Below are 22,156 nucleotides of genomic sequence, written 5' to 3'. Positions count from 1 at the left end.
TCCAGCGAGGGAACAATGATTGATATCTTGATGGATTCTTATCATCTTTGCAATCTTCTGAAATAGGCCCAAAGCCAGAAAAGTGTGGTTTCCTCCTGCATGCGGCAGCACATTTGTTATGATCACTCACTTGTGTTGCCAAAACAAGGCCCTCTGTGTGTCTGCCCACAGGATGATCTGCCAGGGAGGGCCGTCAACAGGGACCCAAAGTTCTTATGGCACAGAATATTTCCACATATAACTTAAAATCACATTGTAACCTATAAACTATAGTTTCCTTGAGATCTCGTGGTGTGTGTCAGCATACACTCCCTGTAAATCAGGACAAACACATTCCAGATGTGAGGCATTTCAAGTAAGTTTCCCCATTCAAAGCCATTTGACACAACCCTCTGCTTCTCCTTAAACTGTAAACAAATTAGCAAGAAATAAAATGTTATAATAATTATAATGAATTATAATATAATATAACGGGCAAATATTTGAAAACTTTTTAGTTATGAATGTCTTTCAAAGAAAGCTCAGCACTGTTATTCTGCTGAATGAACGTTTCCTCAGCTCGCAGTTATGAATATTCCGGCTGTGTTTCAAAACCTAGCGCGCTGCCTACTTAGACAGCATTTGTAGGCAGTTCAAGTGCTAAATCGAAACGCTATCAAAATGCTGTCTAGGTAGGAAGCTCACTAGGTTATAAAACTCTCCCTCTAGTGGTTTTACGCTCCTTCTCCGTGATTTACCCTCAAGAAACTAACGTAAGTATACTAAAGCCGTAGCCAACGCCCCGCACACTCACTCTTTCCTTTCGCAGGGACCGATTCGGACACTCTCAGGAAGTTCATGAAGAAGCTTGAAGCTGCGTCAGAGTTGACCGATTAAATCAATAACTACGTTTTTATTTTTGCCACACGGTGCCTTTGAACGGAATCTTCTTTGTGAACGTTTGCTGATACGGACACTAGGCTTCCTAAAAAGGCGTTATTTCATAGGAATAACACAGCTGCAGAATGGCAGAAACTGAGGGAAGTCCGTTCGGAGGCTGTTTGGAGAAAATGAAGAACTATGTGCGAACTCGGAAAGGAACGATCCTGACTGCTGAAATAGTAAGTTATTAACATGGCTGTGGCTTTAATTTAACTATAATTTAATTGTGTAAGACGCTTGAATAACATTGAGAGAGCTAACGTCATTCATTTGGCTTCACATCGAAAGTGTGATAAGCAAAATGCTGGTATGAAATAAATGAACTGTTGCCATGGAGACGCTCCCACTCGTTAAATAAAAATAATACACCTGTTGATTCACACACACTTTACAGCAGAGACAAGACGTACTGTACTGCATTTGTTTTTATTTCATATATTTGGTCTCTGAGACCACCAAACAGAAGTACAATTGTTATGGAGCACGTTTTAGAAAAATAAAACACTTGTTTATAATCAGTTCTCATACAATTAGTGAAAGTCTTGGGTTACCAACCCGTTAGTCAAATGTAAAAGTAGGCCTCTGTTTCTGAGCTATTAAAATGAGACCCCAATGTGCTAAAGATTGTGTAATGTTGTTTAAAATGTCTAAAATGTATGTGTGAGTGACACTTTAACTCTTAGCTTTTGACCATTTACCACTTACTTTTCACTTTGAAAGCTAAAAAAAAAATATGTGAAGAAAGTGTCAGATATGTGAGTAAACACTCAAGCAACTGTATCCAGTAACATAAAAACTGTAAATACAGTTATAAAACTGCAGCAATTCAGTACATGTCGACTCAGAATATATCCAAGTAGTTCTTATTGTGAGGATATATGGCTAGTAACAGAAGTGGGTGAAAAGAGTATTAATAGTGCTGTTGAATGAAATACCTCCCATCACTGAGCCATTTGAAACTTCACACTGACACACAAGTGTGTGTGCTTTTGGGAGGAGGTGGCATGGAATGCAGACCATGTGCTTGATGGTGTGAGGTCAGAGGGCGCGAGGTTTCACCCATCTGCTGGAAAGATAGAGGCCCGGCTGCTGTTCTCTGTTTTATCATGTGTCAGTCCTCAGAAAGCAGAAGTAGTGGATTGTCTAAAGATATAAAGATATTGAAACATTTCTGACAAAATTCTTAAAGGGTTAGTTCACCAAAAATGAAATTTCTGTCATTTATTACTCACCCTCATGTCGTTCCACACCTGTAAGACCTTCATTCATCCTCAGAACACAAATTAAGATATTTTTGATGAAATCCGAGAGCTTTCTGTCCCTCCATTGGGAGCAACACAATTTACACATTCAAGGTCCACAACGGTAGTAAAGACATTACAAAAGTAATCTGTGTGACTCCAGTGGTTTAACTTCAATTTTATGAAGCGACGCGAGTGCTTTGTTTGCACACACACACACACACAAAACATTATTTACCATGTTATTTATGAAAATAGTGACCTGCAATACAGTAGGGGGTGGGGTGGGGGGGAGCACCACGATGCATACAAAACCTGTAGTTGTTCTGTGAATGTGCTTTGGGTTAATAGTATTTTGTAAATATAGAGGTACATTTTTGCGCAAACAAAGCACTCGTGTCGCTTCATAAATTGACTGAGGTTAAACCACTGGAGTCACATGGATTACTTAAATGATGTCTTTACTACCGTTGAATCCGTTGGACCTTAAATGTGTAAATTGCGTTGCTCCCAATGGAGAGACAGAAAGCTCTCAGATTTCATCAAAAATATCTTAATTTGTGTTCCAAAGATGAACGAAGGTCTTATGGATGTGGAATGACATGAGGGTGAGTAATTTATGACAGAATTAACCCTTTAATGGCTGTAACATAACAGGCCTTTTAATACCAAATATCTAAATTGAAAACAATCTCTATTGTTTTGTCTATCTATCTATCTATCTATCTATCTATCTACAGTTGCAAGAAAAAGTATGTGAACCACTTGCAGAAAATGTGAATAATTTTAACAAAATAAAGGAGATAATACAAAATGCATGTTATTTTTTACTATGTTTTATTTTTATATTTTAGTACTGTCCTGAGTAAGATATTTTACATTAAAGATGTTTACATATAATCCATAAGACAAAAAAATAGACAAAGACAAAAAAACTTTTGAACAGAATGAAGATGTCCAAATTTTTGTTATTTTGTTTAAATATAAATTTTTCCCGGAAGACAAATTAAATACAATTTACCTTGATCTTCAAATTCCAAAAGTTTTCACCCCCCGTCTATTAATGCATTGTGTTTCCTTCTGGAGCATCAGTGAATGTTTAAACCTTTTTTAGTAGTTGTGTTTGAGTCCTTCAGTTTTCCTCAGTGTGAAAAGATGGATCTCAAAATCATTCAGTCTCTGCTGGAAAGGGTTCAAATTTGCAAAAGATGGTGGAAAACTGATGAATCTGCAGGAGCTGGAGGATTTTTCTGAAGAACAGAACTCAGTTTAACTGCTCAGAACAAACAAGAGACTCATGAACAACCATCACAAAACAAACAAATAGTCGTAGATCATCTAGGTAACCACACACAGTATTAAGGACCAATAGTTCACATACTTATAAATGGGCTTATTTTAATAAATTCAGCTAATTTTTTTGTCTTGTGGACTATATGTAAACATCTTTTATGTAAAATATCTTACTCAGGATAGTACTAAATAAAAAATAACATGCATTTTGTCTTATCTCCTTTATTTTGTTAAAATTATTCACATTTTCACAGATTCTGCAAGTGGTTCACATACTTTTTCTAGCAAATGTATCTGTCTAATTTGAACAATTATTTACTGAAATTCTCAAATCTCATTTTCACTAGTGCATATTAAAACTTGGCTGTCAAGACACATCAAACAGCATTAATTCTTATGTGTCAAGTTGTCAACTATTTTTTTTTTTTTTTTTTTGGAGCTTGATCACTATTTGCTTCCACTGTATTCTGCAAAACTTCTGCTTTTGTGTGCAATGTACAAAAGAATGCAAATCATACAGGTTTGGAATGACATGAGGATGAATAAATGATGACACAATTTCAATTTTGGGGTGAACTAACCCTATAGCCAGTAACAGGACACTTTTTTTATTGCCTTATTGCCCACATATCTCACATTATCACATATTTTAATAATCATAAATTAGGTATCATTCGAAAGCTTAAACACTCAAAATTCATTCTGTGAAAACTATTTTGCAACTAGACATTGTGTTACCACGGAAACATTACTTTAAAACCTTTATCAACTTCGAATTTGGAAGTAAAAACTTGGTTAGACATATGGCTTTGATTTTTCTTTGTTTTGTAAAATATATATTTTGTAAGAAATATATATTGCTTAACAGTAAACTTAAGCTTCTATAACTTTTCAACACTTTTTATTATTTTTTTTAAGTGCTTCCACTTCTGCAGTAATCTGCTGACGAGTGTCTTTTTTAAAAAGCCAGAACCAACATTATGTCTGTATTTCAGATGGTTCATGAATAACAACCATTCAAGTTCAGATCTGCTCAAAAAGAGGAGTGACAGTTAACTGGTTAAACTAAGCATATATTTCTATAATAGCTCTCAGTATTGTAAAAACCCATTTTATAGCAAATTAATAACAAAGGCTATAAAAAGTTCTTATTAGCAAATTTGTTCAGAGTGAATGACAATAGTGCTGCCGACAGAGGGATTTTGGAGACCCATAAACTCTTTGCATACAAGACAAACTATTAGAGAAGACAGTAATAAAGTCCTGAATGATAAACCAGCACTCCTCTGTCATTTATTATTATGCATTAATGAATCTTTCCAAGTTCAACACATTTCACATGCCCAACTTCCTGTGTCCTGCTTAAATATAACATCAGCATATTGTGTCCTTATCAAAAACATGTTGCTTTGCCTATCTCCCGATCAGATGATGAAATAACGGCCTTCCTTGAGATGCTATTGAGTAACTAACACAGAATACTGTGGTACCAGTAGCAGTAATAGCATGTTATATAACTAATTGCTGGTTAAGGTCATGAACGTTGGACATGATACACTCATTTTCAAGAGTTCAATTTTGTCATGCAGACACACCCACATCTAAACATGTAGAGTCATGGTCAAGTGAAATGACACACCTAGCGTCTTACAGTAAGAAACCATGCATGCTGGGACTTTTACTGAGAATTAGATGAGTGATGTACTGTATAGCTCTATTATATTTTGCTGGTTAAAACAAATGTAAACACATGCAAGAATGTTTGCTCTAGTGTGATGTGAACAAGCTGTAGGCGCCTTGCCATCACTAAGTGTGTCTTTGTGCGTCTTTGCCAAATGATCAGTGTTTGGGTGTTGAATATCCTTCATATACGCATTGCAAAGTGCTTTGTATATTTCAGTCATGTTTTATGTGTACGCTGTATTGTAAAAGTGTCACAGTCAGTGTTTTTCATGTATGTGCTTTTAGGTGGTTTTTTTTATTTCTGGTGTTTCCTTATTTATCTTTTCACCCTCGTGACCCTGTTCAGCTCGGAGCCCTCAGTAGTGGGTGTTGTTAAAGGGGCAGCACTGCATCTTTGAATAGAGCTTCATTGTGCGCTGGCTGGAGTTCAGTCTGCTTGTGAGGCTCATAGAGGCAGTTTGTGCCAGTCCCCACAACTCATAAAGCTCCGATACATATGTGCATGAAGGAGGGGTGCCTGATGAAATCATGCAGCCCGCTCCGCTCCTCTCCGCCCACAGACATGAGCCCGGGTTGATGACTCCCCTTCTCCGGGCTGGTGTACAAACCCGATTCCAAAAAAGTTGCACTGTACAAATTGTGAATAAAAACAGAATGCAATGATGTGGAAGTTTCAAATTTCAATATTGTATTCAGAATACAACATAGATGACATATCAAATGTTTAAACTGAGAAAAAGTATAATTTTAAGGGAAAAATAAGTTGATTTTAAATTTCATGGCATCAACACATCTCAAAAAAGTTGGGACAAGGCCATGTTTACCACTGTGTGGCATCCCCTCTTCTTTTTATAATAGTCTTGGGACTGAAGAGACAAGTTGCTCAAGTTTAGGAATAGCAATGTTGTCCCATTCTTGTCTAATACAGGCTTCTAGTTGCTCACCTGTCTTAGGTCTTCTTTGTCGCATCTTCCTCTTTATGATGTGCCAAATGTTTTCTATGGGTGAAAGATCTGGACTGCAGGCTGGCCATTTCAGTACCCGGATCCTTCTTCTACGCAGCCATGATGTTGTAATTGGTGCAGTATGTGGTCTGGCATTGTCATGTTGGAAAATGCAAGGTCTTCCCTGAAAGAGACGACGTCTGGATGGGAGCAAATGTTGTTCTAGAACTTGGATATACCTTTCAGCATTGATGGTGCCTTTCCAGATGTGTAAGCTGCCTATGCCACACGCACTCATGCAACCCCATACCATCAGAGATGCAGGCTTCTGAACTGAGCGCTGATAACAACTTGGGTTGTCCTTGTCCTCCGGATGACATGGCATCCCAGTTTTCCAAAAAGAACTTCAATTTTTGATTTGTCTGACCACAGAACAGTTTTCCACTTTGCCACAGTCCATTTTAAATGAGCCTTGGACCAGAGAAAACGGCTGCGCTTCTGGATCATGTTTAGATATGGCTTCTTTTTTGACCTCTAGAGTTTTAGCCGGCAACGGCGAACGGCACGGTGGATTGTGTTCACCGACAGTGTTTTCTGGAAGTATTCCTGAGCCCATGTTGTGATTTCCATTACAGTAGCATTCCAGTATGTGATGCAGTGCTGTCTAAGGGCCCGAAGATCACAGGCATCCAGTATGGTTTTCCGGCCTTGACTCTTACGCACAGAGATTGTTCCAGATTCTCTGAATCTTTGGATGATATTATGCACTGTAGATGATGATAACTTCAAACTCTTTGCAGTTTTTCTCTGAGAAACTCCTTTCTGATATTGCTCCACTATTTTTCGCCGCAGCATTGGGGGAATTGGTGATCCTCTGCCCATCTTGACTTCTGAGAGACACTGCCACTCTGAAAGGCTCTTTTTATACCCAATCATGTTGCCAATTGACCTTATAAGTTGCAAATTGGTCCTCCAGCTGTTCCTGTACATTTAACTTTTCCGGGCTCTTATTGCTACCTGTCCCAACTTTTTTGGAATGTGTAGCTCTCATGAAATCCAAAATGAGCCAATATTTGGCATGACATTTCAGAATGTCTCACTTTCAACATTTGATATTTTATCTATATTCTAATGTGAATAAAATATAAGTTTATGAGATTTGTAAATCCGACCTCTACTATGCTTAACCCTGGGTTATCCTTGTTCTAAACCCCACTTTTAAAGGGTTAGTTCACCCAAAAATTAAAAAATTCTGTCATTAATTATTTGCCCTCATGTTGTTTCAAACCTGGAAGACTTTCATTCATCCTCAGAACACAAATGAAGATATTTTTTATGAAATCTGAGAGCTTTCTGTCCCTCCATTGACAGCTAGGCAACTACCACTTTGATGCGTCAAAAAGTTAATAAAGAAATCGTAATTTATATGAATCGAATGGTTTAGTCCAAATTTCCTGATGTGACTCGATCGCTTTATATGAGAGATTGAATATAGGTTTGAATTTACAGATAATAATATACAGATTGAATTTAGGCTTATATTCACATATAAACATTCATCAGCTCACACATCAGTTGTTGTAAACAGAAGCTCAAGCATGTTTGCTTGATGCTTGCGAGAACCAATGAGGTTCATTCTCGTGTTACGCAGCACGTTTGAGCTTCAGCAAGAACTGAAGAGGTTTGTTCTTGCACGTCAAGCAGTTTCGGTTGAGTTTCTGTTTATGTTCGCTGATCAGTGTTTATATGTGAGTAGAAGCCTAAATTAAATCGAGTCTCTTCAGAAAATTTGGACCAAACTGCTAAATTCATATAGAATTTTTTTACAATCTCTTTATGAACTTTTTTCATCAAAGTGGTAATGAGGCTGTCAATGGAGGGACAGAAAGCTCTCAGATTTCATCAAAAATATCTTAATTTGTGTTCCAAAGATGAACGAAGGTCTTACAGGTGTGGAACACCATGAGGGTGAGTAATAAATGACAGAATTTTACCCTTTAACCCCGGGTATGTTTCACACTTGTAATTTAAAAGCAGGGTTAGCATCACTTTTGGATGTGCTTTGGACAGTCACAGAAAAACCATGCTTTGTATAAACATAACCGTTATAGTCTGAAAAGTCTATTCAGAATAAACTTGATAGTACAATCGACAATAGGCCTATATAATATGAGGACATGCAATGCTAGATCCTTTATATAAAAATAAAATATCACATGCTGCATTCATCCTGTTATTGACACTGACAGCACAAATATGCAAATAAGGACACTAAACCAGGGTTTAGGAATGTACAGTGTGAAACGGCAGCTTATGAATACCCAGAATGAATTGTTAACCCCGGGTAAATTACCTCATGTTTAGAATGAACCAGGGCTATTTCAAGTGTGAAAAGCCATTATAATTTGAAAGGATAACCGAGTAGTTTGTATGTGCCTAATAAATCACTTAGTTTGTGTATGCTTTGTAATAAATCAATAATATTAATAGAAAAAAATAAATAAATAACCCATGGCATTTCTGTTGTTTAAAAACATTTTTGTGCCATGACCCTTCAACCCTATTACATTCAAAATGTTTTGGGGTCATTAAATGGGATCATAACATGCAAATTTGCTGATAGTGTGAGGAAAAAATATATTTAAATGTATTTTTTTTTTTATGTAGTAATGTGACAAAACAGCCTTTAAAACTTTAAGTTTGGGACAGTTAATATTGCAGAGCAAGTTGTAGTCACATAGCATGAGCACGTCTGTGTGAAGATCTGAGAATGTAGTGTTACACGTTTGTCAAACTAAGCACAGTATGTTGAAGCCAAACAGCAGTCATTCTGCTGGCAGTAACATATTTATGTGCCCAATGCTGGCTTCATTTCAAAGGCATGGAGAGATAAGATTATGCGTGTTTACAACTGGCTACCCTAATGGAAAAAATGCCTTTCTCTGGTATTCTGAACTTAGCTGAAAATGAAAACTGTATGTGCTAAAAATGGTTTAGGTTTACGGTTTAAGTGGTTTTAGACCAGAAATTACCTCAGCTATTAACCTTAGTCCTTTTGACTGGCTATGATATGGAACATGTGAAAGCACTAGTAGTTGTGTTGTGTCTTTTGTATATAAAATAAGGCCAGTAAGGGTCACCTCAGCAACATCACTTCCGGGTTCATTTCATGCCCCAGAAAAGAACTGCATTTCATTGCCGGTTCGCTCAAATTGAGCTGAAAAAGAGCTCATGTGCTGTTTGTGGGGTTAAAACACCTAATTTCCAATTAGATTGCATAGAGTTTAAGGCTTCTTTTTATTTCAGTTAGTGGATTTTTGTATCAATACATCACACAAACCCTCACAAATGGCTGATTTTATCTGTTAAAGTCAGCATTAAACAGAAGCTGTGATAGTCTTTTCTTCCATATTGTGACGTGTATCTGAGTGAAACAACTTCTGGAATAAGAAAAACGTAGGGCGGGATTTGATTTTGTCTTTCGGGAATCGATTGGATCATTGCTAACTAAATTGACACAGATCTAAATATAAATTTGCTGTCTGTTGTGGAGGATATTTTGTCCAACCCTCTGCTGAGACACATGTCATGACTCATGAAGGGGTTTCAAGGGGAGGGGAGGTTACCATTTCTGATTAAAGATTATGAAGGCATATGAATTAAAAAAAAAAAAAAAAAAGCACTCCAACATTCTGTAAGACAATAAAAATTGCCAATTTCGTGACGACTTTAAAGCAATGTAGTGTCAAATATGAGATGTATTACAAATATAAGCCTAAGTAACATCAGTGATGTAACATGACAGTTTCAGCATCACTGCGGGATAGGGCCGCACGATATTGAAGAAAAATGCGATAACTTGTTAAATAATGCGGTATTTAATATGTGAAACGATAATGCTTTAAGTGTGCAATTTAAACCTTGTGTGTCAATTAAAAAAAGTTACACATAGGTCCAAAGAGGACAAAAATGTCCATGTCCAAAAACTTGTCCACACAAGTTTGGTCTCATTTTAAAGAAGACCCTTGGCAGATTACTGTTGAAATAATAAGTTTAAAATGTGAAATAAGAAAAAAGTTATAGAGGTTTAAGTTTATGATAATGATTTATGAACAATATTTTATATAAAATATATATTTCATGAAACATGTTGAACTCTAAAACTGCTAGAAAATCAAAGCCATAAATCTAAACAAGTTGTGTTCAAAAAATCTCAAAAAATGAGCTTTCAGTAAGATTTTGTTTGGGCGCAGGTCGGCCGTCTGGCAGTTTTTGTTCGTCGGCTGACTAAGTTTTCTCAGTGTGTTCCTCACCGTCAGCTGAAGTTGGTCCGCGTTGGCTTTTTTTCGGCCGATTCAAAATGTTGAATCGGCATCGGAGCTCGTCAGTCCGTCGGGCCATCTGATCATTCTGATTGGCTGTTCAGATACTGCCACCTGCTGGTTCGGAAAGGCACTTCATCTCACGCAGGCACATAACTGACGTGCTACTTGGCTGTCGGCTGTCTAGCGGCTGCCCTGGTGTGTCAGGGCAACTTTGGACACAGACGCTACCGACATGAGCCAACCCCGCAGTCTGTTTTCATCGCCACTAGTTCGTCGGCGTTGGCTTGGTGTGTTCCTGCCTTTAGAAGCCAGCAAAGCTCCGCTGGTTCACACAGTGGTTGGATTTGTGATTTTTAGTACAGTAGAGTTTTTCTTTCTCAAATATTACACGCACATCTGACATCCATACCAACACACCCACTCAATTATAGCTGCATAATTTATCCAATTGGCTCTATAATATGCAGAAGCAGAAAACAGGAATAAAGTGAGTATTTGTTTTATAGGCCAAACCTAAGAAAATGGCACCATTTGGTAAAAAAAAAAAAAAAATAGTAAAATTCTAATTTTGAAGCCTTGCCAAAACAATGAAAGCCTATAACAAAGATTGCATCATTTTATAGTTAAATGGCCCTGAGATTAAAATTTCAGTTAAAAAAAAATAAACCCCAAAAAACAAACAAACAAAAAAAAAAAGAGTAAGGACTTCACTGCTGCAGTGTGTTCTGAGGTTTTGTGAGTGGATAATGCAAATGAATTTCCTACAGCCATTGCTCCAGTCTTCAGTAAAGATGCTTGTGATGTAGAAACCTCACCTTTTTTCAGGATTCTTTGATAACCAGAAAGTTTGAAGAACTGTTGAAAAAGTATCAATTTATAAAACGTCATAGTGATCTTAAACTTTTGAATGGTAGTTTATTTGTCTTCTATAAACAATCAGATGAATCACTTTATAATAACTTTTTTCTAAAACATATATAATGCTTTACAGATAATTAGAACTGCAGTCCTGCTCATCAAAAACTGCTTGACAGAGGAACCCAGAATGTTTTGTATAAGCAGCATTGGTTGATATGGGCAGCTGATGAAACGATTAAAAAATAACTTAAGAGAAAAAGGAGATTCATTTCAGAGTTATTGCATTTTAATGAAAGATTGCGAAGATTAACATTATTTCTTTTGGAATAACATGCGGGGACCTAGATTTATGCATCGGTTGTTGATTGGATGGATGCAAATCGGCTGCATACGAGCTTGCAGTTGATTATAAGAAAGGGGTGGGGCTTATGGGAATTTTCATTTCATGTTTCATTTAATGTTTATGCAAGATATTGCCATGGTAGCATAACTTTGTTGTTTCGCCAAGTGATGCTAAACAGGAAACAAGCCTCCTTACACACTGAGAATCTTCCTGTTTGAGAAAATAATCTCAATCTTCACACTTGTGTGTGTTTTAGTCGTTGTTACTGTGGCAGCAGCACATTGCAAACACAAGGCACAGGTGTTTGACGGTGGCATGTGTACAAATCATTAGTACCACGACAAACCATGGCAACATGGATAACACTTCAAGAGGAACTGAACCCTGTAAGAACATCAAATAACACATGTACTGTCCTTGATACTATTGAAATATAAGTATTAGTTGTGTTTGATAAGGCAGAGACATACTATTATATTTGTAGGTAATCAGACATTTAAATAAAACTCATAAAAAATGATATAGAAAAATCAATTTAGAAGAAATGATTATTGTAAAATAAGATCTTTGACAAACAAAAGTTTATGATTCTTACACATTTTGTTCATCATGATAATCTTTACAAATTAAGACAAATTTGATCTTTTCAAAACGGATGTAATGCATAATTTTTGAGTCATGAACAATGAGTTTAAACAAGTTTCAGTTGTTAGATAACATTTATAAAGTGTTTAAATTCATTTTTTTACTTTTTATGTCAGGCGGTACAACCAAATATTTGTATGTATATACTGTAGTTGTACCACCTCACATGGAAAGTGTACCAACCTACCCATACTTGAAATTAGCAGTTTTTGAGAGAGATCAACAAACCTTTTCACTCTGCCACAAGGTTCAGTTGATGATGCATTATCATGTTTACCATTATTACCTTGTCAGTTTATAATAAAAGAGCCATGTTTGCAGTTGTGCCACCCTGACATTTGAGAATATACAAATTGCTGGACAAAAGGTTTTCAATTATCTCAACAGCTCTAAAACTACTGGTAATTATTCAATTTGTTTATATGAAAGGTTTCCAGCCTAAAATTATGCCATTTAGTTTTTAATTTTGTATTATTGAGAAGTCATTTTACATAATTTTCTTAGTCCGTTCATTTGTTTTGACAGTTGCACCACCTGACATTTTGGGGTTTTTTTTAAAGATAAAAAACATAAAATAATATGTATTATTTAAAAGTACTAAAAATGAATTCAAACTAAATAGGTTTTAAAGAATAAAGTGATATGAATTTATCAAGTTATTTTAAAAGGAAATAATGCACTCGGACACAAAAATATGCATGTCATTGACCCAATTACAATCAGCAGAAGTAATAAGCTAAACGTAGGCTATAAACGAACTACACCAAAATGCGAACTACATGCATTTTTCAAGACACACAAAGGGATATTAATGATGTATTATGTCATAAAATAAAATGTGGAAATATCTTGAGCTTGTGTTAACCACAGACCTCATTTTAGTCATTCAAAAATACCCACTGACTTCAGGACAATGGATCTGGAAGTGCTAAAATGCTTACTCATTTCCAGGTTATATGTCATCTCTATACCCCTGCCTTGTGTACAAAAAAAAGAAAGTGTGCTTATTTGAAAGCTAGTAACCACCTACCAACCACTTAACACTTTAACAACCGCATAGAAATGGCCTGGCAGCAGTCCAAAAATTCCTACCATTATGTCACTGAGTACTGCACCACTCACATTTTCTAAATACTTAGTCACAAAAATGAAGTCTGGTTACTTAAAAAAAATAAATAAAATAATAATAATAATAATAATAATGTTTTGTTTGGCTTGTCAGTAGATTTAAAACTTTAAGCATGTGAAAATCTCAAGGCCAGTCATTTTTTGTCAGTCTGCAAATACTTGCTTTTCTTTGATCGTCTTTACAGAAACTAATGTCCACTTATGTCCACAGGAGGAACAAACCATTCCTGTAGTAGTTGCTGGCAGTGTTTATTTGGATATTTTTGTTTTTATGGCAGCAAATGCATGTATCGAGTGTTTGAGTTTAAGGGCTGATTTGATTAGACATTCATAATATTTGTGTACTCCCTAAAGTATTCTTATAATAGTTCTTTGTTTATAACCATATAAGGACCTCGTCTACTGCGCTCTGCATGAATTGTGTTGTGTTTACACCCATGCCGTATTCCTCTCTTTAGTCCCCACCACATGTTTTAGTAATCAAGCTTCAAAAAGCTTCACAAACTCTAAAGGGATGTGAGAAATTCAGAGCTCCACTGTTAACTGACACCTAGAGCAGATGGTATGTTCAGATGAATTGTGGGTAGTGAACAGTAGTAGAAAGCTTTGGCAGTTTGGCGGGAAACATGGGTGACGTACTTGAGAGGGAGAATTTCCATACTTAAAAGCCAAGACATTTGGGAAAATAGTAAAGAAAACAACCATACACACGAACACTTTAAGAAAATACAACTAAAGTTATGGATAGGTTTTTTTTATAGTTTCACTTTATAAAGTTTTTATTGTAGTTTTACAATTTTAGGGCTACCAAAGTTAACTGGTTTCATTTAAAAACATTTTTACATGTTATTTCTGTCTAGTGGCATTATCATGTTTAATGTAGGCCATTTGTAATGGTTTCCAGTTTTATAATGTAACAAATTACCATTTATCAAAAGGTTTATTTAGTTAGGGGCCAAGCACCGAAGGTGCTTAGGCACCTATTGTTATTGTTGGCGTTCCGTACGCTTATTATTCTTCTTTCGCTCTTGAAGTCTATGGCAGCCCATAGAACCGCTTACGGGAAAGTTGTGAAATTTGGCACACAGTTAGAGGACAGAATGACCTTTGTCCATAGCAAATTTGGAGTCTCTAACTCAATCCCTCTAGCGCCACCAGCTGTCCAAAGTTGCACTTATGTTTATGCTAATAACTTTTGAACCATAAGGGCTAGAAACAAAATTCTTTTTTCCTCTGATTCCTTGGGTCAAGCCGATTCGAATGTACCATGTATTTTTCCGCCATTTTGAATTTTCTGAAAAACGTATTTTTTCGAACTCCTCCTAGGCCGTTACTCCGATTTTCACGAAAATTGAACCAGATGTTTAGACAATGCCGACAAAAAGTTATGGAATTCAAGTTGATTCCTCAAACCGTTTTCGTAAAACAAGCGAACGAATTGAACACAGTGATTGCGAAAATAGACATAAGGCTGTATCTCCGCAACGCTTTATCATATTCAGACCAAACTTGGTACAGGTCATCACAAGCATGACTTGAGGCATTATGCAGTGTTTCGGCGCAGCGCCACCTACTGGTGCGAAAATATGAAAAATGGCTACTTTTCCTTATAACTTCTGATAGGTTTGTCCAAAAATCATAAATTTGGTCTCGTTGGATTTGGGGCATCATGCTGAGTTGAATGATATCCAATTTTCCCATATTGGACATTTTGGCCGTCGGCCATTTTGAATTTTGTGCTAAACTGCTGTATTTTACGAACGCATTAGCGTATCTTTACGAAGCTCGGTATGGTTCATCAGCTCAATGCCCTGAAGGAGCCTGAAAAGTGTCGGAACAGCGCCACCTTGTGGTCAAAAGTTATAACAAAATTTTCAAAAATGCTAATAACTTTTTTACTTTTTTAACTCATTGTAATGAAACTGGTCTCGTTTGATTCGTTGGTTCATGACAAGAACATAGATATCAAATTTGCCATAGTTGGCTAAACTTCCTGTCCGCCATATTGTTTTTCTTTAAAAACCTACTTTTCGAACTCCTCCTAGACCGTTGCTCCGATTTTCACCAAAATCGAACCGTATCATCTTCAGACCATGCCGACAAAAAGTTATGGATTTCAAGTCGATTCGTCAAACCGTTTTTGTATACCGGAGTAAAGAATTTGAGATATGATGCAAAAATTACTCTTGAAGCTGTATCTCTACAATGCTTTGACATATTCAGACCAAACTTGGTACGTGTCATCACAAGCATGACCTGAGGCATTATACAGTGTTTCGGCGCAGCGCCACCTACTGGAGTGGAGATATGAAAAATGGTTATTTTTGCTTATAACTTCTGATGGGTTTGACCAAAATTCATGAATTTGGTATGGGTCATCAGGACAATGCCCTGAAGGAGCCTGAGAAGTTTCGGACCAGCGCCACCTTGAGGTCAAAAGTTATAACAAAATTGACAAAAATCCTAATAACTTTTTTTTTTCTAATTGCTCACTGCTGCTGTTGGTCTGATGCTCCCAGCCATGTTGGCTGGCTTCTTGTGCCGTTTTTGTGCTTGGCCCCGTAATTGCTGCTTGCAGCTATATTTTTATTTATTATTAGTTTCAGTTTAAAATACATTTAGAAGATGTACTTTACGTTTTTCACAGTTCGGTTAACAAAAACCTTTTCATTTAGTTTTCATTTTAGTTTTTTAAATTCACCATCTATTTTTGTCTGTTTTGTATATACATGTTATAAATCTTATTGTGTACAGTTCATCCAAGTATATGTTTCATGCTTTGACATTTTTTTAGGGGTTCAAGCTCGTAGTGCTGAAACCCTATTGTAATTGTTAAAATTTCCAAGGATCAGCATTGTCCCCTAAAAGTTGACTTGAAACTTTGAGGGCTGGTAGCACTCACACCGTCTACAACATCACCAAGGCTTGCCCCAATCGGCCTAATGGGGGCGCTACAGTGGTCAAAAGTATGAAATGGCTCATAACATTCTTAAACCATTATGCGTAGGCTCAAGTGTCTTATATCATTGGAATCCTTGTGATCGTGTATCACGCAATTTTTTGCGCACGCCCACGACATTCGTACCACATGGTGGAACTCCACATTCTGAGCAACTTTGCCTCTAGGACCAACGCTGTCCATCAAATCGTTCATTAAATATTGGAGATTATTTCAAAAACCAACTTTGGCTAACTAGTCCTAGGTTTTTGGCTTGACCTAGATAACTGTTAAAAAGCTTTAAAAACCATATATTTCCTATGGTAAATTGCCTGTATCACCTGTAAATGGTCTCTTCCATGTATAAATAAAACATTATACCTTTCTGCACACGTGCTTAAAGGCCTTAAAAAACTTGAACCTTCAAAACTACGTTCCTTAAACTACATGTTCTACACTGATGTAATTAAGTTTTTTTGAAGTTAGTAAACTTTTTGTCTGTCTGTTCTCTGTAGCTCATCAGTTTCATCATCCTGATCTGTTATGCCGCATCAATGTATGGAGGGTACACAGCTGTCGCCATCTGCGAGATGGTCTTTGCCATCATCTTCTTTGTTATCTTCATGATGGAGCTGGACAAACAGTTCCTGGTGGTGAACTGGCTCTGGAGCGTAAGTATGAATTCACACACACTTGCATCACAGTCCACCCTAGCATTGTGATGGTAAGTTTTTCATGAGCAAGTGACACTCAGATTTTCTCTGTTTGCCCCTTCAGGATCTGTTCCGAGCTATAATCGGTGCAGTGCTTTATCTCATTACCTCTCTCATCTGTGTGATCGGTGGAGGTGGGGATGGGGCTCGCATCGCTGGTGGGGTGAGACATCCAACGTTCAGCATCAAAACTTAACATTCTTTCGTCTTTATGAACAAATCTGATTTATTAGTGCTATATATCCTTCTCTGATAATCACTCTGCTGGCATCTGTCTATAACAAAGCTCACCTTCTCTCCCAGGTGTTTGGTCTGCTGGCTGGGGTCTTGTTTGCTTATGATTCCTACACAATCTTCTTGGACATCAAGAGCAGCAGACAACATACAGCTGCTCCCACAGGTGCATGAACACACTCATTCATTCATTTAAAACATTTTAGAAAGTACACTGGCCTCAAAAGGTATTTGGACACATAAACCACTTTTAAAGGGGTCATGATTTTGAATTATTTTAATGTTTCTTGAGGTTCCTTTATAATTTTAATAAAGTTTTTTTTACATAAAAAACAAATAGGACACAGTATCAGTGCCTACTTGCTATTGCATGTAAGTGTTTTGAAAACACAATCCATTTAAAACCATAATTTGCAGACAAAGCATTATGAAATCATTTACTTACGGTTTGTGATGCAGCTGCTGTCGGACCCAATACAGTTGCTGCTTCATCTTTCAACAAAAGTTTCTTTTTGCGAACTCCCCATTACACTGTGCCTCATTTACAAAACAAAATGCTCCGAACAAACATATAATCCTCCGACGCAATCCAGGACGCCATTAAAATAAACATCCACTTGTTTCGGACACTGGGATCCTTCTGAAGTCTGTACAGATAAGCAAATGCTGTTTAAACTAGTGTATTATGTCAGTAACTTAACGCGCATCAGTATACTGTATCCAGTGTAGACAGTGTTAGTGATTATAATGGGTTTTGCTTTTGACGTGACTCGACGCTCACATCCAATGTAGGTAAATGTCAGCCGTTAAGTGAGTGAATGCCAGTGGGTGGGGCCTATGTGCGATGATGTATAACTATTCGTCGATGTCTTGCTCTGGAGGCAGTCATATGCAAATTTTCTTGCCAGTGTGATGTCACAGATCCTACAATATCAAAACAAGCTGTTTTTGGAGCTTAAAGGATTAGTTCGCTTTAAAATGAAAATTACCCCAAGCTTTGCTTACCCTCAAGCCATCCTAGGTGTATATGACTTTCTTTTGTCTGATCACAATCTTTTGAACACAATTGGAGATATAATAATAAATATCTTGTCGCATCTGAGCTTTATAATGGCAGTGAATGGGACCAACGAGTTTGAAACTCAAGAAAGTGAATCCATCCATCATAAATGTACTCCACACAGCACCGGGGGGTTAATAAAGTCCTTCTGAAGCGAAGCATTTGTTGAGGAAAAATATCCATATTTAACACCTTATAAAATAAAATAACTAGCTTTCACCAGACCTCCTTCCATACTCAATGCCTCTTGCAGTTCAAAACGCTTACGCTACGTCGTACGTTAGTCAGTTATGCTTTTTTCGTTAGTTGAATACGGAAGGTGGTCTGGCGGAAGCTAGATATTTTACTGTACAACTTAATAAATATGGATTTTTTTTCTTTCACAAACGCATCGCTTCACTGCACAAGGCCTTTATTAACCCTCTGGAGCCGTGTGGAGTACATTTATGATGGATGGATGTGGATGGATGCACTTTCTTGAACTTCAAACTCGTTGGTCTCGTTCACTGCCATTATAAAGCCTGGGCGTGTCAGGATATACAGTATATTTATATAACTCTGATTGTGTTCATCAGAAAGAAGAAAGGATGGCTTGAGGGTGAGTAAATCTTTGGGTAATTTTCATTTTAAGGTGAACTAATCCTTTAAGTAAATGCTTTGTTTATAATAAGGAGGACGTTTTTGTCAAAAGATCAAGGCAAATCTATGTTGTCATGTCATGACCCCTTTAAAAGTCATTGCATTAGACATAAAATATCAAACCAAGTGTCACCAAATGTTGCAGAATTTTTTGCTCAGTGAATTTAGTGGATGTACTATGTCAGTTTAGGGCTGCACAATATTGGAACAAAACTGACATTGCAACATTTACTTTTTCTGATGTATAGTACCTGTCAAAAGTTTGGAAACATTACAATTATTGATTTTTTTTTTTTTTTTTTTTTCTTATGCACACCAAGGCTCCATTTTATTTAATCAAAACATACAGTAAAATTATAATATTGTGAAAATTATTACAATTTAAATAGTTTTCTATTTTAATACATTTAAAAATGTCATTTATTACTTTTCTGTCCTTGCTTTGAAAGTCCATTCCACCAAAACCTCGAGACACCATCACTTTATAAGATGAGCAGATTTCATTTAGGCATTTATTCACATGTAAACTTTGATCAACGCACACATGTCGAGCACATCAAATATGGTAATCGGAAGCTCAAACGCTCTTGCTTGACATGCGTTGTTCTTGGGTTAAGCAAATACGGTTGATCTCCCATTTCCGTATTTGATGTGCTCTGTGCATTTGCCTTGATCAAAGTTTACATTTGAATAAATTTGTTCATCATGTAAAGCGAATGTGTCTTTTCAGAAGACTTGGGTAAAACTGCTTGATTTATATGGATTACTTTTACAATGTCTTTATGAACTTTTTTAAACATTTTTGGTGAAATGGCCTTTCAGTTGAGGGACAGAAATCTCATGAATGAGATGAACAGAAGTTTTAAGGGTTGTTAGGGATGACATGAAGATGATTTTTTTTTTCTTTTTGATGAACTGTCCCTTTAAATCTGTTCTCCCAGCAGCATTCATGCCAGTTGTTTGACGGTGAAGACGGAGGTTTAAGCCTCTCCCTAGATTTTAACTAAAGGTGACACATGTTGTAACTCTCTTTGAACAGGTCGCTGAAGGCTGTCTGTGGGATGTTTACAACTGACATTTGGCATTTGAGCCAAACAGTTATTCTGGTAGAGACGCCAGTGGCAACACTGGTATCTAACCAACCAAAAGCTATGCCGTTTTACATGTCCGCTTTTCATTTCGTGTAACTATAACAACTTAACCTAACTAACTCCCCAGTTATTTATTTTGCGTCTCCCTTTTTGTTTTCTCTCTTTGTTTTTTAACAGATGACACAGTTTGAAAGCTACTTTCCTCACTACAACATTAACAGCAACCAAAACATGGAGAACAACTCTAAAAATGGCAAAAGGAGAGAATTCCTGCGAGTTATCGCAAAGTTACCATGAGAGATGAAGACCAGAGGAATGCAAAAGGGATGAAAACATTACACAGAAAAGAAGTTTATGTACAAAAGGGGTTCAAAAGTGAACTGTTAGATTGTTAAAGAAGCAACCATATATGAAGGAACAGAAAGCTGTTGGCATCCAAAGATTCATTACTGTCATTTGGTCAGGTGGCTTGTTACCACAAAATTGTTTATCAGATTGGTTGGTTACAAAAGCACAAAATTTACAACATTTAGTAGAAGAAATGGCTAATAAAATAGCAGATAAATCTGACAACTCCAAAGCAGTTATCAAGAGTTTCAGTCAGTTGTCTTCTAATTCTTTACTAGAGAAAGACTAGTTTTGACCCAGTGATTTTAAGTTAAGTCATTTTATTATTATTATATTGGGTAATTATTATTACTCTGTCTGGTGCTGTTTTTTTCTGAAGAAACATTAAAGCTTAAGTTTGTTATGGTGTAAAACTTCACCATAGCTTGTAACTGTAACTAAATTCTAATTAATTTTTGATTTGTTCTTGTGTTTTGTGTTATTTGTATAAGTTTTTGATGATTTCAAACAGGATTTGGGTCAGTCTAACCAGTTTATAGATATATAACTCAGGTGCAGTCAAAAAAAAAGTCAGTTTTCAGTAAATTTAAAGGGATTTTCTCATTGTTCAAACTAAAAAAGGAAGGAATCTCAACCCTAATATTTTCTAAGGTGGTACAAATTTGTACTATAACAACTTCAGATGTCCATGTGTTGGTAAAATATGTTAATTTTTTATTAATCTTTCGTACTTATTGCCATTTAACCTGTTTTACCTCAAAGGTTGCTCACATCTTGATGCCATAAGAGTTTTTTTTTTTTTTTTTTTATTCTATTAATAAACCAATTCATATATTAGACATATCTTCATTTACAGCCTCTCTTCCGTTCAACTCTATTGAGTAATGTAGACTAAAAAAAATACTGCCAAAGTTTGTCATCGTTTCATCATTCAAGATTTGTTGAGAAAATACCATGAATAAAAACTGTTTACTCAACTGTGTAATAAGAAATTATTTTCACATGCCTTGAAAGAGATCAATGAGTAACCGGACCGCCAGCTACTCCAGTTATTCAAATGCAGTGTGTCGTCTTCACGCTTAAATAAGCAGAACTTCTCAACAGATTCTGAAACAGGAAACTATCATTCTGACCTAACACCTGATTGTTGTAATGCCATTTGCACAACAGTTGTAATTTTACTGTAAAACATGACAAGCTTGTCTAAGTCAGAAATTCATAAATCTTCTGTTTTATTAAAAAAATAATAATAATAATAATTTGACCTGTTTTGTTTAGACAAGTGGGTCTTTTTTCTGTTTGGAAACCATTTATAACATGTATAAATTGTAATAATTTATAAATTTGAATTTGTGAAGACTGTTTGCCTGTTTTGTCCTCTCATGTCTGTATTTGTTTTTGCAGCCTCAGCTCTACCCCAATGATTACCTGACAGGATTTATTTGTGAGATGGTCAGAAATGCCATCAGTCCAGTAAAAAAAATGATTAACTCAGGATGTTCTGGTCGTTTAAAACAGACATATTTTCAGACAAACATTTTTTGCATGTTTTTGTTTTCAGAAGTACAGCATGTACAAGTAACTCTGCAGGATTCATGTCTCTGTCTAATTGGTGTTGCTGGTATTTTTGGAGTTCTTTCGATAACATTTAATAAAAGGCTGTTTTAACGTGTTCTACTTTTAAAAATGTGTGTGTGGACCCTTACATGTGTATGAATGAAGACATTTGAAGAAAAGGCACAGTGAGTGAAG

The 22,156-nt window shown here is 36.3% G+C and overlaps 1 protein-coding gene across 2 annotated transcripts; it reads left to right on the top strand.

Moving 5' to 3' along the window:
• Positions 1 to 762: 762 nt before the first annotated feature.
• On the top strand, positions 763 to 22,091 carry plp2b (proteolipid protein 2b). 2 transcript variants are annotated; one of them, XM_048210822.1, is made up of 5 exons: positions 763 to 1,100; positions 16,835 to 16,990; positions 17,097 to 17,195; positions 17,336 to 17,432; positions 20,005 to 20,277. In XM_048210822.1, the coding sequence occupies exons 1-5, from the start codon at positions 1,005 to 1,007 to the stop codon at positions 20,010 to 20,012; spliced, it is 456 nt and encodes a 151-aa protein (XP_048066779.1). In that variant the 5' UTR covers positions 763 to 1,004; the 3' UTR covers positions 20,013 to 20,277. The 2 variants fall into 2 exon arrangements, with proteins under 2 accessions (XP_048066779.1, XP_048066778.1); XM_048210821.1 differs by having other exon boundaries at positions 770 to 1,100; positions 20,234 to 22,091.
• Positions 22,092 to 22,156: the final 65 nt, after the last annotated feature.

The sequence above is a fragment of the Megalobrama amblycephala genome, linkage group LG12, assembly GCF_018812025.1.
Source record: "Megalobrama amblycephala isolate DHTTF-2021 linkage group LG12, ASM1881202v1, whole genome shotgun sequence".
Classification (NCBI taxonomy): Eukaryota; Metazoa; Chordata; class Actinopteri; order Cypriniformes; family Xenocyprididae; genus Megalobrama; species Megalobrama amblycephala.
The sequence above is the reverse complement of the archived record's forward strand: the minus strand, read 5'-3'. Positions and strand labels throughout refer to the sequence as shown.

Excerpts from the sequence above, each read along its gene's own strand:
- plp2b (XM_048210821.1), top strand. The coding sequence starts at position 1,005 with ATGGCAGAAACTGAGGGAAGTCCGTTCGGAGGCTGTTTGGAGAAAATG. Across the intron at positions 16,991-17,096 it reads TGGTGAACTGGCTCTGGAGC|GATCTGTTCCGAGCTATAAT; the intron begins GTAAGTATGAAT and ends TTGCCCCTTCAG. Across the intron at positions 17,196-17,335 it reads GGGCTCGCATCGCTGGTGGG|GTGTTTGGTCTGCTGGCTGG; the intron begins GTGAGACATCCA and ends CTTCTCTCCCAG.